General features: G+C 41.9%; 2 protein-coding genes across 4 annotated transcripts in view; one reads left to right on the top strand and one right to left on the bottom strand.

The window, feature by feature from the left end:
• slc9a7 (solute carrier family 9 member 7) overlaps positions 1 to 2,675 on the top strand; it is a 58,669-nt gene extending 55,994 nt beyond the window's left edge. For both annotated transcript variants that reach the window (XM_017720722.2, XM_017720732.2), the window contains one exon: positions 3 to 2,675. In XM_017720722.2, coding sequence (XP_017576211.2) covers positions 3 to 248 — 246 coding nt within the window. In that variant the 3' untranslated portion in view covers positions 249 to 2,675. The remainder of the gene's footprint in view (positions 1 to 2) is intronic.
• Positions 2,676 to 3,158: 483 nt separating this feature from the next.
• On the bottom strand, positions 3,159 to 16,253 carry chst7 (carbohydrate (N-acetylglucosamine 6-O) sulfotransferase 7). 2 transcript variants are annotated; one of them, XM_017720764.2, is made up of 2 exons: positions 14,810 to 16,253; positions 3,159 to 4,738 (listed from the first exon to the last, which is right to left on the bottom strand). In XM_017720764.2, exon 1 carries the CDS (start codon positions 16,236 to 16,238, stop codon positions 14,847 to 14,849), a length of 1,392 nt encoding a protein of 463 aa, XP_017576253.2. In that variant the 5' UTR covers positions 16,239 to 16,253; the 3' UTR covers positions 3,159 to 4,738; positions 14,810 to 14,846. The 2 variants fall into 2 exon arrangements, with proteins under 2 accessions (XP_017576253.2, XP_017576242.2); XM_017720753.2 differs by having other exon boundaries at positions 14,840 to 16,253.
• Between the last annotated feature and the right edge of the window lie 1,605 nt (positions 16,254 to 17,858).

Below are 17,858 nucleotides of genomic sequence, written 5' to 3'. Positions count from 1 at the left end.
AGAACAGCGAGCAGCTGAGAGATGCTGATTCGGACCTCATCCTGACGGATGGTGACCTTACGCTGACCTACGGAGACACGGCCATCACAGCCAATGGAGCCTCTTCCAGCTCGGGCCCCAAGGGCCTCAACGGCAAACGCAATGGCAGCACGTCTGAGGAGGCGCTGGAGCGAGAGCTGGACACGAGAGAGCAGGAGCTACTGAGCCGGGGAACGAGGCTGGTTTTCCCCATAGAGGACCACGCCTGAGTACAAATAACCACTACTGACCGCACCCGCCGTCCCTGCACCCTGGCTGCTCTCTGACCGCACCCTCCACCTCACTGACGTTTCACTTCATCTTATTGAACCCCCTTCCAAGGACATTAACGCAAGGGGTGGGAAACCTTAGATGAAGGAAGACAAAGATGGAGAGATGGAGGGCTTGAGAGGTGGATGGAGAAAATATGGCTTTTTCCATCCTCATTTGTTTACTGGACATTTACTAGAGGTGCCGTAAAGGTCTGGACCACATCTGGTGACCCCCAGGCTCACGGACTGGCCATAAATATATACTGTGATATTCTGTTCCACTGTTTCTCTTTATTTGTGATGAGAGAATAGAAAGGCTCTTTGTGGAAGCATTCTAGGAGTGGTTATGTGGTTAGGTTGGTTCAAGATGTTGGAACAACAGCTGCTGTGGTTTTATTAGTGTGTCAATCATCACCCACACCAATGCTGAGTGCTGAGTACAGACAGGAGATCTTCCTGACAAACAAATGTATCTTTTTCATTCTCTCACACCATCACATACATACTTGAAGCAAAGCCATTCCATCAGTGACAGTATTCACTCAGCATAAGCTCCTCTCCAAAGCCCACAGTGTAACCATGATCCATCATTTGCATCCATGTTCTTTACTATTCATGTACTTGCCTCTAGCTGACAATGTCCTGAGCTCCTATAGACAAGCTGCACTTCCTGTTTCCTTTGTACAAATGGGCAGGTAAAATCGCTTTATTTGAAAACCAGTCAGTGTCCTGCCCTGCTTTACATACTTTGCTTCAGTATTCTGAAAAAGGTGGTTGAATTGCAATGGATGTCCTGTATCATATTGTTTCCATAACCTAAAGGTGATGTCTGATTTGTTTTGTCACCCAGCACTCTCAGTAGGTTGTGGTTAGTCATTTAAATGTGACAATCTCACAGCTGTGTTTGTGTTTTGTGGCACGCTGTGACATCAGCTTATTGGCTGTCATCCAAGTGCTGCCTCACATTACTTTCCCAAAGACAGCACCCTTGTCTCATTGCTACAGTGCGATGACTCGAAGGTTTTCACAGTGCATTGCTGTGTGCAGTTCTCTTCAATCAGCCATTGTAAATATGACCAGTGCAACATAGCCTGTGACTGCATTGTCTTTCTCAGTAGGGCTGGCCATCTGGGATGGATCCACACAGCTGTGCAGAGCAAAAGAGGGCAAGCTGAGCACTTTAGAGGCAGTGGAGCTGGGGCACTCAAGCTGCATAAACCCAGTTGCTGCTTATCATAGCTGCAAAAAAACCACAAACAGCTGGAACTGGACTCATGCCAACGCAGAAGTTGGAACAGAATGATTTAAATTGTTTGGAATGTAAGGAAGTCTTATTGGGACAATTTGCATTACATGTGAGTAGCACAATAAGAAGGCCTCATAAAAAAAAGAAAAGTGACTGACTAAATGCTGCATTTGTTCAGCAGAAATATGAAGCTTACAAATGTGACTAAATGGTTTGTGGGTGGCAGTGTAGTTTGTCAAAGCCTTAGCCCACAGTGTACACCTCCTATACACCTACATACTCCCACCATTCTGTGTATTGTTCTGGCAGTATCTGGTATAAAAGGCTTTGAAGGCAAGATTACAGTCAATTGTAGACATGCTCAGTTTGATGACTAATATAAACATCTTAACCAAATGCTTCAAAGAACATTTGAAACAGTTCATCTTTCGCCTCAACACGAGATTCACCAAACGGCATTTACCTTCAGCTTATCTTGCTTAAGCTTAAGGCTATTATGACTGGATACTGATTTGACTTGCATTTGTTTTAGGTCCCCTCAAAATCATTTTTTTCACTCCCCATACTCGTGTTTTAATTTAACATTTGCTTAAGCAAAAAAAAAAAAAAAATTAAAAGCCTCTGACCTTTGGCTGGCCTTACTTTATCACAGGAATATCACAGATCTGAGAACAAACTGTGAAAACTACCATATGTTGTGGGAACTACTGACAAGGATTTTTCAGTTTGACCACAGTGGCTGGCAAAGATACTTAAAAAAATAGCAACAGGTCTAGCATCACATATTAGAATCCTAATCCTGTCTTAGCAGTGAAACGCTAGAGTGGAGGTGGAAAGGTGGGCATGGATAATTGCACCGGTGATTCAGCTACTGAACTTCCTGGGGTGGAATGAGTCAGTCCCAGTCTGAGGAACATGCTGTAATGTGGGTTTTTCTGGGACTATATACAGCTGCTTTTGGGGCTGTGTGATTTCACACCTGCTCTAAACAGACTTTGTGTTACAGCTGGTTTTCTTAACCATAGTATGATGAATTTGTACATATGTCTAGGTTATGCTTATGCTCTCCTGTAGCCATCATCTCCTACCTGCTATGTTCTGCATGTAAAAAAAAAAATCAGTAAGCAGGATGCCATTTTGACTGTGTGAAATACCTATATACCAAGATGTCCTGTATTGCTGTGACAGCATCCCTTATTAATATTCTAGAATTAAAAATGCACTCAGCCTGTCCGACAATATGTGACAAAACTGTGGTATGCATTGTAGTATAATTGTGCATTTACAAAATATATATTCAATGTATTGAACTGGTTTACAGTAGCAATATTCTACAAATGAGGGATCTGCTTTATTTTATGTTATCAAATAAAAACAGTGACAGTGTTTACTACAAAACTATTTTATTTACATCCTGTTTTTTTCCATAAATATCAATATCATTCACAGAGGTTGAGTTCAGTTGTTAGTTCCCTTAAAGAAAAAAGATGAACATGGCTTGTCAAAATGATACTGTCAACATTCTTGTCCAAACAGAGCTCAACATCACATTGCTCAACATATCAAATCTTTTAAAAAAAAAAAAAAAGTTGTCCAAGCCAGAATGGTTCGTTCTTTTTTTCCCTGCTCAGACTCCCCTGCGGGGTATTTCACAAGGCATGAGTCTCTCTTGAAGCACTTTCATGGTTAAGTTTGGGATTGCAGATCATAAACAGCTCTTGAATCAGTCTGGATGTGCATCTGATTGATCAGGGACAGCCTTCTGTGGCCCTTTTCAAGTCACTTTTTTCCTCCATCAGTCATGTTAAAAATATTGCTTTTCAGTGGAGGAAATAAAATTTTTACCATTTTCAATGCAGTAAGCACTACTACGACTAAAAACGCGATACTGTTGAATTTTGACCATGAAAAATGCTTTACTTCCTACATATTTAGGTAGTGTGATTTCTCATTCCTACTTTAAAAAATAAGCTGCTCAACACAATGTTTTCAGTGACTGGCTGTTTGTAAACATCAAATGTTAACTTGTATAAACTTGTAATAAAATGTATGAGAAGCTGCTGAATTACTCAATTTAGCAAAATAACTTAAGCCTAGAATCAAGCCTGTCCAATATACAAAGAGTTGAGAGACATTCCTTTTTCACAATCCTCAACATTGGACACTGGAATTTTTTCTGACTCACTGAGAAATCCTGCTTTGTGAAATACCCCCCGATTCCACTCATCAGTCTATTACTAGGTTTAATCGGTCAGTTAGATAAAAGTAAACCAAACTGCTATGGTTCTCCAGGAGCTGAACTGAAGACAGCTGGCCTAGATATTGCCTATTTGCACAAGCAAATGTTTGACCATCATTCAGTGAGTGTCACATGAACTTCAGGGGCTACTGGCTGCATTTGCAGACCCATACCACCAGACACACTGCACAGTTTATGATGGAGGCACTGTCCTGGATTATTACACAATCTCACACCAGTATGGAGACAGAAGGGAACACTGCCTCTTCCTTACCTCTTCTTTCCTTTTCAGATGTTTCACTGTGCAACCTCTTGGGGTTCATGCATGAGATGGCTACACTGGGATGGGAGTTTTTGTGGGTGTTTATACGTGCCTATTCCAGAGCTTTTTAAGCAATGTGGTCTTCAGGAATGTTTAGATTACTCTCATTGTGGGCAACCAAACAATGGTGTGCCAAAGACAAAAGTAGGACAGCTAAACACAGAGCTCCAAAGTTCCCACATCCCAGACTGACCACATACACACATACAGACACACACAGATTGGCCCAGAGGCCCAGGGTTCCATCTCCTGTGGCTGATTAGAGGCTGTTGGGGATTGGAGAAGGATTAGCACTGATGAAATCTGGCTGTCAGGACACAGCTTGGACTGACGCGCTCTCTTTCTCTTCATATAACCTTTGTCCTCTCATGTTCAATCTCAGTCATTGTTAGTGTTTTTTTTCAGGGGGGGGGGGTTGATTGGTTGGGTTTGATCTTCTGAGGCCAATGGGTTTTGTCAGTGTCCCTCACGTTGGTCCAGTCTGTCTGACTGCTTCACACAGCTTTGGAGGCCTCTCCTAGAAAAGGAAACATTCCTAGTGTCAGTCCCTCGCAGCTCAGTGTCAGTCTTCACACCTTCTGCTGCACTTTAGCTCCGCCTCCTCTCTCTGCTCTTCTCTCACAGTCCTCCTCCTCAGGCCCCTGCCATGAAAGAGACAAATTTACATTTGCAATTCACTTCATAAGATATACAAGATATACTTTTAAAATATCTAGGGCCAGACCGATTTGAACATTTAGTGACTGATACTGTTTTTAAGAAGCTAAAAATTCCAATAAGTAATATTAGTCAACATAACTAAACTTTAAGACTCCAGTCACTTTAAACTGTTAGACTGCCATTAGTTATCAACAGTTAATAACCAATGACTGTAATATTAGAAGTCTCATAAAAAGCAGTTGTTAATAATAAGAATAATAATGCTCCTCCTTCCAATCTAATATCCTATAAATTTAAAGTTTGCATACCTAAACACACCATCCATCTCCTCCTTGTTCCTCCATTCTTTTCCTACCTTTGTTCGTTAAAAATGGGGAGATTCAACCGTCTAACTTAAAGCAGAAGCCACCCAGAACTCCAACTCCAGAGCTCTCTCCCTGTTTACAGTCTCTTACTACGACCCCATGTTTGAGGCATGGCCCAAACTAGTAAAATTAATATTGCTCTTGTCACTATAATATAAGCACTGAAGGAAAGAGCACTAATATAGTAACATTTATGTTAAACTGTTTATGGGCTGGTTTCCCAGACCCAGATAAAGCCTAAACCTACACTAAAAGAATTTCTAATGGAGATTCAACACTTTAGTCTGAGACTATTCCAGGAAATCAGCCCCATATGTTTAGGCTTAAGTAAAGCTTATGTCAAGTGTAGCATAATTAAATGACCCTTAGGAGTTTGTTGTATTAATAGTTTTGAGTGTTTTAAAATGTCTGTTACAACTTATCATACCTCAGAAAAAAAATATTGTGATGCATATTGAGTATTGTCAAAAAGCTTTGAAGTATTGTGATGTTATATTTGGGCCATATCACACAGGCCTAATGCCCGAGTACTGTATTTAAACCGCTATGCAGGCTCCCTGGAAAAGGATCTTGTGACCTTGGCCTTCATAAATCAGATGAGCTACAGCAGCTACATATCCAGATAAAGCCCATGCGCTTACATACTTAGCACACTATTAGTCAAATGAGGGACAAATTAAATACATCCTACCAGTGTTGAATTTACAGCAGACTCCAGAACAAGGACACTCAGAAAAACACCTCCCATCCCAACACATTAAAATTAGTGGTTAAGACCTCTTAACCTTAAATAAAGCCAACTCAGCAGCTGTGTAGGAGAAGCGTGTGTTAAATTAAGCCACATCCGAGAGGGTTTTTCCTCTGCTTCTTCTACCTGCTCTGTGATACAGTCCCTTAGTAGTAGACTTAATATTCAATTCTAATCTTAAGACTAATTATTCAGTACAACAAATTATGCAATAACTAAGTGGTTAAGAGGGTAAAAAGCTTCAGCACTTCTGGATAAAACTGTATAACATTGAACTATGAATCTGATGAGTGTGAGCACATTAAAAAAGTGGTCAAAGAAAAATCAAAACTTAAGCTGAACTTGAAAGTGAATGTCATGTCTTCTGTGGATGTAACATCTGTTGTCATCAGTGTAATGTAGATTTTGCATTTGAGACAATTTGCAGGCATTTTAAACATTAACCCAGACCTTCTTCTTGAGCTTGTGCTGAGCTGTAGACAAACTTGATTGTTTGTTTATGGAGTTTAACAGTGTCATGTCTAAAAATTCTCTGGCAACATCACTTATCGCAGATTATAACACTGCACATTGCCAAATTAGGTTACCCACAGAGCTAGCTAACACTATCTTTTTTTTATTTATTTTTTATTTATTCTGCCTAAATGACAAAGCTGAAGTCTGCTTCTTTTTCATCATTTTGGAAAACAGATAAAGAAGGTTCTAATTTCTCCATTCCACCTTAAATGGTGCAGCAGTTACATTCTGGTGCTTCAGGCTACGATCACTTTCCCAAATGAATAGTACCATCACTGCAGTCTCGATCTGTGAGAAATGAAGGAGGAGAAGACACTTGGCCTGTTTGACTGTCACAGTTTTCTCATTTTTGAGAGAAGTAAAGGATCTTTTCTAAGAAATTCTGCTCATCTTTTTCCACGGCACAAACAATCTGATGAAATAAAGTGTACTTTTGCTTCAGAATATTTCACATTTTTCTGTTTTTTATTTTAGCATCACTACAAGTTCTGGTAATAAATCTGGTTAATCATTCAATTCTTAACTATCATACAACAGATGTTAATATGTGTTCATAACACTACAGTGTGAAATCCCAAAGATGCAAGTTTATTTTTTAACTGCATTATGTCATGCTATCTTGGTCAGTACTCTTAAATGAGTACACATAAGAAAAGTTGGGGGAAATCTATGTTATGTATTTTGGAAGAAGAGAAAGGAAGAATATTCGCAGTTACATTGGATTTTGAAATCTGTAAATATCAAAACCGGTATCAGTCTTAAAAATCTTATATTGGTTGGGCTCTACTCTTATTTCACCAGCGCTGCATTACAACTACCCCTGCTGTGTGAAGCCTGTATTTTAGCATGGCAAGTGTTAACTGGGAGTTATTGTGTGCTTCAAAAATTGCTGTTACAGCCATCAAGAGGGAGATTAACACCATGTAGGTGTGAATTCTGTGACTTAGACACGCAATAATCAAAATACACAGTGAAAATGATGATGATGCTGTGGAAATATGAGAAGACAAAAAGCATGTTCTACTTGAACCTGTTTAACTACATAAAATATCAGTGAACCTGTGTTAGGTTGTGCCTTGCTCAAGACTAAGAGTGATACTTTGCACCAGCAAGCAAAGAGCAGACCTGTGGATTTTATCTGCTGTTTTGCTTTGCCAGTGGCAGTGTATATAATTTCAGATACACTTTGTTGGATTGATTCCGTCAATGCGACACAATTTTGCACTCACAGTCTAACTGATGTTACAGCCTAATATCTCTATAATAAGTATTTAATGGTTCCTATGAGGTTTAAGAATTCAGCTTTAGGCTTTGCTGTTCATCAGCAGGTTCCCACTGAATGCAAATAAATGGTAGTTTTGTCACGGCAGAGTCAGTTTGGTGTCTCTTACATATTGCCCAAATGAACAGAGAAGAATATAAATAGACTGCTGATGTAAGCAGTGGAGAGTTTTGGTCACATGATTCTAGTGGTTTTCGATAGAGTTAGGGATGTGACAGCCACAGCTACATATGAGAGACGCTGCTTTCAGAACAGACTAAAATCCTGCCTTGTTTTTAGATAGTCTGTACATGGACATATGGTGGGAATTACAGGTGTAGCTGTGACTACTGTAGCCCATGTCATCTTTTGTAACCCACAATAATAGTCATTAACACTTAATGACTGTACAGCAAAGAGTAAGAGGAAAGCTCCCCTCATTGATTTGAATGACTAACACAGCTGGAAATTCAGTGACCCTCAACAACAAGTTCACCAGTTTCCATTACCCTTTACCAAGCCTAGTCAAACTGGATGCAAAGTCGCTTTGGAATGAATGAATGAATCCCTTTGTCACTAGTCACAAGCACCAGTGAAATTAGCCACTGGTGGGGGGGGATCAGGACAGGAAGACAGGGATGAGTAAAAGTACAGAATACAGAATTCATGGGGAAAGGGGAGGAGATAAAAAAAGAACACTCCCCAGACTATGTTCCTAAGGGAGTACAGGGAGTATCCAGAATGACATTCACTCTACAATAAGAATCATAAGATCATCACTCTGTGATCCAAGTAAATACCCATTCACAATCACTCAGTGGAAGAGGCTAACATCTTTACAGGCATGAACACAGGATGCTTTCTCTGTTTATATTGCTTCCTCCTCACACTTCTTCCTTTTTTTAAGTTAAGAGGGGATTTCCTCACCACTGTCACCTCTGACTTGCCCCTTTTCAGGTTCAGAGCTGACTAACTGTTTTATGCAAATGCCTCTTATACATGCTATTCAATGACTAAACCTGCACAGATGAACTCCGAGGACACCTAGATCATATGGTAAAAACCCTGTTTCAGCAATATTGTTCACATCCACTTGCAAATTCACTGAGCCATGTCCTATTCATCTACTCAGTGCATGACTGTTGTGCTGTGGAGAAACCGTTCAGCAGATTTTTACTTCATGCAAATGAATCTGACCACTGTGCTGCGTTTATCTAATTGGGCAAGGGTGGACTGATCTTCGACATTACCATCAAAAGGGGACAGACTAAAACCTCTTCTGATGATGCATCAAAAGGTGGGAGGAAGATTTGTAAACTACGGCTGCTTTTGGATGGATTTTGGGGGGTGGGCTGCTTGAAATATGGTTTTTAGCTTTCTAGCAATAATGTTCTGCATTCACGAGTGAGCAAAATAATCATTATATTTCCAACACACAAAAGGCAGCCTCCAGACATCCTGCATAGGCCCCAAAAATCCACCCCACATGCAGCAGTAGTTTGTCAAATTTTCTTTCTACCTTTTGATCAGAAGAAAGTTCTTCTAGTCAGGCTGATATCCTTTACACTTTCTCCAAAGGTAGATGGCAAGGTAGCCATTATTGCCTCCATCTTCTTTGAATCTGATTCGGATAATAATAATAAAAAATGACCAGATATACGTAACTGTTTACATAAAACAATTGGAGGAAAAACCTTTGATTGGCTGAGGTTTACATGGTTTGAGTGAGAAGAACTCACTTGTAGGCTCACATGAGCATGTAGGTTACTTATTATGGTAGCTAGCAAGCCGGATTCATTACTTATATGTTGTCCTAGCATGTGTGGATGACTAATGTACTTTATAAAGGTGTAAAAACCCACAGTTTATCCTTATTGTGAGCTTTAAGCATTAAAAGATGCAGATATTAAATAAAAATAAATATCATGCAGTATGTTTATTGTTTAGCTCTTCAAATGCTTTCTAGTTACATTTTTTATACATTACATTATTACTTCATTATAATAGACATGTTCAGCTGTGGCAATCAATGAGTGGTGTGACTGTGCGGCAACAAAAACAGCAAGTGGGCATTTACCATAAAAGTACATATGACAATGGAAAAGTGTGTCATGCTATATTTAGCATTTGCTATCTCCAGTCTTGTACTCTGCCCTCATTTTTTTTGCTCTAACATACCTGATTCAACTAAAGATGTTATTCATGTGCAGGGAAACCAAAACCTGTGAAGTGCAGGTGGGCCTCCAAGATTGGAGCTGGAAAACTGCTGCTGTATCTGACAGTCATCCAACAGCTCCACTCTTTTAAATCAATTGAATCTCTTCAGTGCATTAGGCTATTATTAGAGACAATGTGGAGCTGTGTCATAGCATTACTCGTACTGCTGTGTAAATTACATTAAAACTGAATAAATTCACTATGGTTGACAGACTAACAAACCCACCTACATATATGGCCCCTGAGCTAGTTTCAACTGAGAAATGTAATGAGTTTGCAAAATTTTTTAATACTAGAATCCACACCATCAGACAAGCTATCTGTACGCCTACATCTACCAACGAGACGATTTTCTCTCCAAAACCACGCAAAAGCATGTTCAACATGTCCCAGTTTAGTGTTATTAATGAAGAAGGTTTAATTGATACAGTGAGTCATCTCAAATCATCTACTTGCAGTCTTCAAGGATTCAAGGATTCAAGGAGATTTTATTGTCATTCGCATCGCATGGTACATGAGGTGGAACGAAATTAAGATCTCATGGTCCAGTTTACACCCAAGAGCTGTTATTAAAATAGATAAATAAATAGAAAGTACACAAGAGAGGGAGAGTAGGAAGTTAGCAGCAATATGAAGTCCAGAGTGCAAGTTTGCTATAGCAGCATGATATTGACTTAGAGCAGTGGATAAAGTGTCTAGATAAAGTGTCTTGATACATTACCAACCTACTTTACATAAAAAGTCTTGATACATTACCAACCAAGTTTTTAAAGAATGTCTTTTCCTCAATATTAGTGAACATTCTTCAAATAGTAAATTCCTCACTCATGTCAGGTGTATTTCTGAGTGCATTAAAAACTGCAGTTGTGAAGCCTCTCTTGAAAAAGAAAACTAGATACAAGCCTGTTAAATAATTATAGACCAATTTCTAATCTACCATTCATTGGAAAAATAATAGAAAAAATTGTCTTCAAGCAAATTATGCACTTTCTGTCCACAAATAGCTGTCTAGACAAATTTCAGTCAGGCTTCCGACCGAACCATAGTACTGAGACTGCACTAATTAAGGTTATCAAATGACATTCGCCTAAATACAGACTCAGGAAACATGTCTGTTCTACTACTGCTTGATCTCAGCGCTGCCTTTGACACCATTGACCACAAAATGCTCATAGATAGACTTGAGAACTGGGTTGGACTCTCAGGAACTGTCCTAAAATGGTTCAGTTCATACCTTCAAGGAAGGAGCTTCTTTGCACACAGCTATGCAGATGACACTTAGATCTACATGGCTCTCTGCCCAAATGACTATGGTCCCCTAGACTCACTGTGCAAATGCCTTGAGCACATAAACAAATGGATGAAACACAACTTTCTGCAGTTGAATAAAGATAAAACAGAGATTATTTTATTTGGGAATAGCAATGAAAGACACAGACTAGCTGCCTATCTAGATTCGAGAGGCCTAAAATCTAAAGAACTAGTACGTAACCTTGGTGTACAAATGGACTCTGATCTCACTTTTAACAGTCATGTCAAAGCTGTCACCAAATCAGCTTTCTATCACCTCAAAAACATCAACAAAATCAGAGATTTTCTGGCTAAAGCAGACCTGGAGAAACTCATCCACGCCTTTGTTTCTAGTAGGATTGATTACTGTAATGGGCTCCTAACTAGACTCCCAAAAAAGACAATCAAACAGCTTCAGCTGATTCAAAACGCAGCTGCCAGAGTTCTCACTAGGAGTAAAAGAAGGGAGCACATCACTCCTATCCTTAAATCCCTACACTGGATACCAGTATGTTACAGGATAGATTTTAAGGTACTATTACTGGTCTATAAATGTCTTAATGGTGCAGGACCAGTATATTTATTAGATGTGCTCCAGCAATATGAGCCGGGCAGAACTCTCAGATCATCAGGAACTGGTCAGTTAGTGCAGCCTAAGGTAAAAACTAAACACGGAGAGGCGGCATTTAGCTACTACGCTGCTCTGAAATGGAACCAGTTGACAGAGAGCATTAGAAGAGCCCCAACACTAGACACTTTTAAATCCAGAATGAAAACCTTCATGTTTGAGCAGGCCTTTAGCTCAGTTTAATCCACTTTTATCCTGTAACGGCACTCTTATGCTCATTCATTTAACTTCTTTATGTCTATTGTTTTAATCATGTTTCTTATTTTTATTCTAATTTTTTATCTCCTTTTAAATTTGATTAACTTCTTTTAAATCTATTGTTTTAATTATGTTTTTACATTTTTTTTAATTTACATTAATTACATTTTTCTGTATTTTTTCATTTGTAAAGCACTTTGAATGACCGTTGTGTATGAAAGGTGCTATATAAATAAACTTGCCTTGCCTTGCCTTGAATGGCTTCTCACCCAAGCCTTCTGTGATTGTTACGGTTTTGATGTTGTCTTTCATTTCCTTCAAACTGAGCTGGTCTTATCTGCCTGAGTCTACATCAAACAGAGTGAGTTTGAGAAATGAGGTGCTACTGAAACTCATTTTCTGTGCTGATATGGGGAAAAAAAACAAACAAAAAAGTACATATACTGCCATAACATAAAGCATTAACCTATACTACTAGCCACCAGCCATCAGATAATCCTGCTACCACTAGTACTACTACTTCTAATAATAATAATAATAATAATAATAATAATAATATTGTTAATATTAACAACAAAACTCCTTGCTGGTCTTAGCTTTGCATCTTTGTTGTTGCTATGCAACCAACACCCCCCTCCCCTTCTCAGGATTGGCTGGCTGAATTAGTAAGAAACTGACATGCCTTAGCAAATTTTAGGAGCCAATGAAAGGTAACATTTTGTCAGTATTGAATTCGTAGCTGAAGACGAATACTACTGTATTGTTCTGAGTGGCTTAACCATCTTTCTGAAATGTAACCGTTGTATCAGTTCAATAAAGCTCCTGACAGAGGAGGGAGAATGAACTCTACTGAACCCTTTTTTTTCAGTGCAGTTGCTTCCCATAGGACTCCATGGAAAATAGGAGGTGGCAGTTGAGAAAACATTGCTATGGGTAGTGGTAGTAAGTCAAAGAGACTGGACTTCTTGTAATCATAATAGAGACACACAATTGAAATTGGTAGATGAACTGAACTGCTCATTTGAACTAAACTGAATAAATGAAATTTTCACATCCTTTTTTGTGATTTACGCAGTTACACTGCATTCTTAATTCGTGGTTCCTTCTCAGCCCTGCTGAGAAACGATTCAAGTATACATTCTAGGACAAAAGTACAAAATTCAGACAAAACATTCAGTACACCATGTAGGAGGTGGCGGCTCTAGTGAGACAGTCAATCTATTTGTTAGTAAATGCCAGTCAACCAATTAAGGAATGAATACAACAGGAATGAAAGCAGGAATAAACTGAGGGCAGTAATGATGGAGTTAGTGGGTCAGAACTGTTTAAGTATGACTGTCTGATGACAACAATATTACACCAATTCCAGTCATCTTGACTTAATACTACCAGACAACTCCAAGACCTGGCGAGATCACTGGCGTTCAGACAGACTGATGGGGGAGGATTTTTAGCTACATTTGGTCTTACTTTAAACCTTCATTTAGGCTCCCATTGTCTTCTAGACGTCTTCAAGATCACATCACAAATCCAGACACACTGACTGACTACTACTAAAGGATTCAGTGATCTGAAACCCTTCACTAAAATACTGCTAACAAGGGATGCACTGATATGAATTGTGGCCAGTATTCAGTATTTTTCATGCACATATCTGTCAATGCTTATACATAAACATAAAATGCAGTAATTGTGACTGTTAATCTATCTGGATAGACTTCAGAAAAAAAATAGTTGTTTTAGGGTTATATAGGGTATATATACAGTAAGGTGAATAAAACGGCAACATTTTAGTGCAGTTGCTCAGCGGTGCCTAAATGCTCTACTGGTGTACAATAAATACATCATTAAATATTGTTTCTCTGTCCAGTGCTTATCATTTTTTAAAGACAATTATCTGTTGATATCAATATGATTGCCATATTATCATGCATGCCCTTTGCTGCTGCCTGCCCCTTGGATGAGTGGTAAAACACCTTTCAACTCAATTCAACTGATGAAATAAAATAATTAAAAAAGGGAAAACAAACATTTCAAGAAATCTGAGAATATTTTTTCGGACAGTCAGTCACCGAAAGGTTATACTCCTGTCAGTATTAACCATATATCGCTCGCTACTGTGGGAACAAAACCTCATGTCTCCATTTTTGTCGTTTTTCAGTTTTTGACGTAGTTTGAGAATGTCGGTCACCCTTTACAATGTGTGCAATTTTCATACTGAATGGACCAAAAGAAACGACCCAAAACTACTTGCAAACGTCTGGTTCCATTGACTCACATTAAAAGTAAGTTTTTCCCCCTTCTCCTGTAAAGTTACCATTTTGGAGATACAAGGTTTTGTTCCAACAATGGCAATAAGTATATTTTAAAGGCTTAATCATCTCTTTAGTAATGCAGCCTGATTACTTCATTAAAGCTCCTTGTGGAGGAGAAACAGCTGCAGCGATTAGTACAGAGCGATCACTTCTCAAAGGATTCAAAACAAAATAGGAGGACTGGCCTCAAGATCTTGAAATCCCACGTTGAGCTGTTTCAAGATCTTCCAGCCAGTTCAGCATCCGTTTACTGAAGCCACTTTGCTCTGTGCTCTTCAAGATTACATTACAAGTCCAGGTACTATAACTCACCATCACTGGACCAGTGATTCCCAGTCCAGTCCTTGGGGGCCTCCCAGCACACCTGCACTAGATGCTTAGGTCTTGACTGCTCGGCTCAGGTGTGCAGAAACTATGGAGCGTCTGGAGGTCCCCAAGGACTAGATAGTGAAACACTGAAGAAGACATGAGAGATGACCTGCCTGAACCCCTCCCTGCCCAGACCCACTTCTACCTGTGGTGTCACGGCGAGGATCTCTCTTACTTGTTGCCTACGTCTTCTCCAGGTTCCTCTTCTGGTAGCCCAGCTGGCGCATGACCTCGCTGCAGTAGGCCTCCACCTGGTTGACCTGCTCCACGTTCAGCCGCTCCCTCCAGGCGAATATAGCTTCTTTGGCGTCTCTGGACGAGATGAGGAACGGCTTGTCTGAGCTGTAGCCTCGGCCTCGCGTCATGTTAAGCACGAACTTCTCGAGCTCCGGCGACACCGAGAGGTCCGCGAAGCGGTACAGCCGCCTTAGCTCGTCCACGGGCCGTAGCACCAAGTCCTCGTAGCGTATCTGCATATAGTTCCTGCGCAGCCACGGCGGCGCGTTGGCCACGAGCATCATGTCCCCCAGCCAGCCGTCGCAGATGAGCTCCATGGCGCTCGCCACGTAGTTCTCGGCCCGGTTGGCGCGCGCTCCGGGCGCGAGGAGCCTCCGGTAGCGGTCGGCGTGCTTCTTGCTGCGCAGCACCTGGATGCTCTCGCGCACGAGCGCTAACTTGGACTTGAGGCGCGAGTTGTGCACGGCGCGCGGGTCACGGAACAGCTGCACGACGCGTAGGTTAAGCGATGGGTCCCGCACGAGCGGCGCCAGCACGCCCACGTCGAGCACGCGCACGTCCTTGATCACCACGGCGCGGTATTTGCGGCACTCGCGCTCAAGCTCGGTGAGGTCCCGCGGCGGGCAGCGCGCGCACACGTCGCCCTGCACAAGCCCCACGTCGCGTTTGCTGTAGGCGGCGCACAGCGGCTCCGAGCAGATCACCTTGTTGGTCTTCCAGCCGAACACGAACGCCGTGCTCACGTTGGCAGAGCCCGCGTACAAGCGCAGCACCGAGAAGTCGCAGCGGAAGAGGGAGCTCATCATGTCGCGGACGGCGCCCTGCAGGCTGGCCGCGTCGCCCGGGTACAGCGCCTGCCACATGTTCCACATGGGCTCGTACAGGTAGAACACGTCCGGGTGCTGGTTGAACAGCTCGCCCAGGAACGACGAGCCCGTCCTCCATGTGGCGTGCAGGTAGATGTGGATCTTAGTGTCGCTCCTGTTGCCGTTATCCTCGCTCGCCGCCTCCGTGCCGTTGCCGTTGGCTCCTCCGATGCCGCTGCTGCTCCACAGCGCCATCGTGTTCTCCAGGTCCGGGCAGCGCTGCTGCTGCACTGCATGCTTCGCCTGAGCCGAGTGGCCGCGGTAGTCCAGCACGTACGGGACGAGCAGCAGCAGGACCGAGTAGGCGACGATGAGGATGATGTACTTCTTCTGAAGCCTCCTCTTCATTGCCGCAGCGCTCGGCTCTGCGATCCGCTCAGATCTGGCGGCCCCGGTGCGAACGGCCACCAAAACCCTCCGCTCCGTTGCCTGCGCCGCTGTGAACACGCCCACACGAGCTTGTACACACATACGCACGCACGGGGGCGGAACAGTAAAAGTCCGCAAGCCGGAAAAATAGTTACATCCAAAATTGACAACGCCCATAGCTTGGCAAAATAAGAGTCCATAAAAACAACAAAGTAAAAGTTTACAAGCCGACAAAAAAACAAAACACAAGTTACCAAAAGAAATCCAAAAATATAAATGATAAATTACAGTATAAAATCATATGGTTTATAAGACAGGGCAAAATAAAGATCCACAAGCAGACTAAAATAAATCCTAAAATAGGCCATGTAAAAACCTACAACCAGGCAAAATAAGAGTCCCCCAAAAGGCAACATAAAGAATACAGGCAGGCAAAATAATGATCTGCAAGAAGGCAACAAAAAAGGGCCTGTCCCAAAAGGCACCCTAAACTCTGCAGCCCTCTTCAAATTACAAACTTTGCGAGCAATATGCAGGCATAAAGGACAAGATACCTGAGGGGTGCATTTGGGACAGACTTGGGCACCACCCAAAGTGTCCTTTGGTGCACTGTACCCAGCAAAATTATGTTCTCAGCTGTACTCATGATCTAATTTGGCCCATGTAGATTACAAACAAAATGCAGCAGAAAGATGCGGTTGAGGCCTCTGAGGGAGTCTGTTTTGGAAGAAACAAGACAAGCTGCTGTTTTATGCTCAGTGTCTAAAGGGAGATGAAAAACCAGCCATGAAGGGTGTACTTTGTGTACTTCTGGTGCCGGGCCCAAGCCAAGTAAATGGTGAGGGTTGCATCAGGAAGGGCATCCGGCGTAAAAACTATCCGTGCCAAAACTATCATGCGGATCACAAATATGATTGCCATACCGGATGCCCGGTTAACAACGACCGTCTCCGGTGCTGTTGTCCAGCAGGGTGCTGGTGGAAATTGGACTACTGTAGGTCGAAGACCATCAAAGAGGATAGGAGGAAGGCTGGTTAGAAGGTAGCGAGAGAGAAGGAAAGGCAGGAGTGTGGAGGTAAGAGTAGGGACTCTGAACATAGGGACAATGATTGGTAAAGGCAGAGAGCTTGCAGACATGATGGAGAGAAGGAAGGTAGATATTCTGTGTGTCCAGGAGACCAGATGGAAAGGAAGCAAGGCCATGATGTTTGCAGATGACATTGTAATCTGTTGTGAGAGTAGAGAGCATGTGGAAGAGAATCTGGAGAGGTAGAGGTTTGCACTGGAGAGGAGAAGAATGAAGGTCAGTAGAGACAAGACGGAATACATGTGTGTGAATGAGAGGGAGGCCGGTGGAAAGGTGAAGATGCAAGGAGTAGAGGTCGTAAAGGTGGATGACTTCACATATCTTGGGTCAACCATCCAGAGCAATGGACAGTGTAGAAAAGAGGTGAAGAAGAGGGTGCAGGCAGGATGGGTGGAGATGGGTGTCAGGGCTGATGTGTGACAGAAGGATAGCAGCAAGAGTGAAAGGGAAGGTTTACAAGACAGTAGTGTGTCCTGCTATGATGTATGGTTTGGAGACTGTGGCTCTGTCTAAAAGACAGGAGGCTGAGCTGGAGGTGGCAGAGATGAAGATGGACATGTGTTGAGGAGGAATAGTGGATATATTGGTCAAAGAATGTTGGAGATGGAGCTGCCGGGTAGAAGGAGAAGAGGTAG

This window comes from Pygocentrus nattereri, chromosome 26 (assembly GCF_015220715.1).
Source record: "Pygocentrus nattereri isolate fPygNat1 chromosome 26, fPygNat1.pri, whole genome shotgun sequence".
NCBI lineage: Eukaryota > Metazoa > Chordata > Actinopteri > Characiformes > Serrasalmidae > Pygocentrus > Pygocentrus nattereri.
This window is presented reverse-complemented; position numbering and strand designations above follow the sequence as displayed.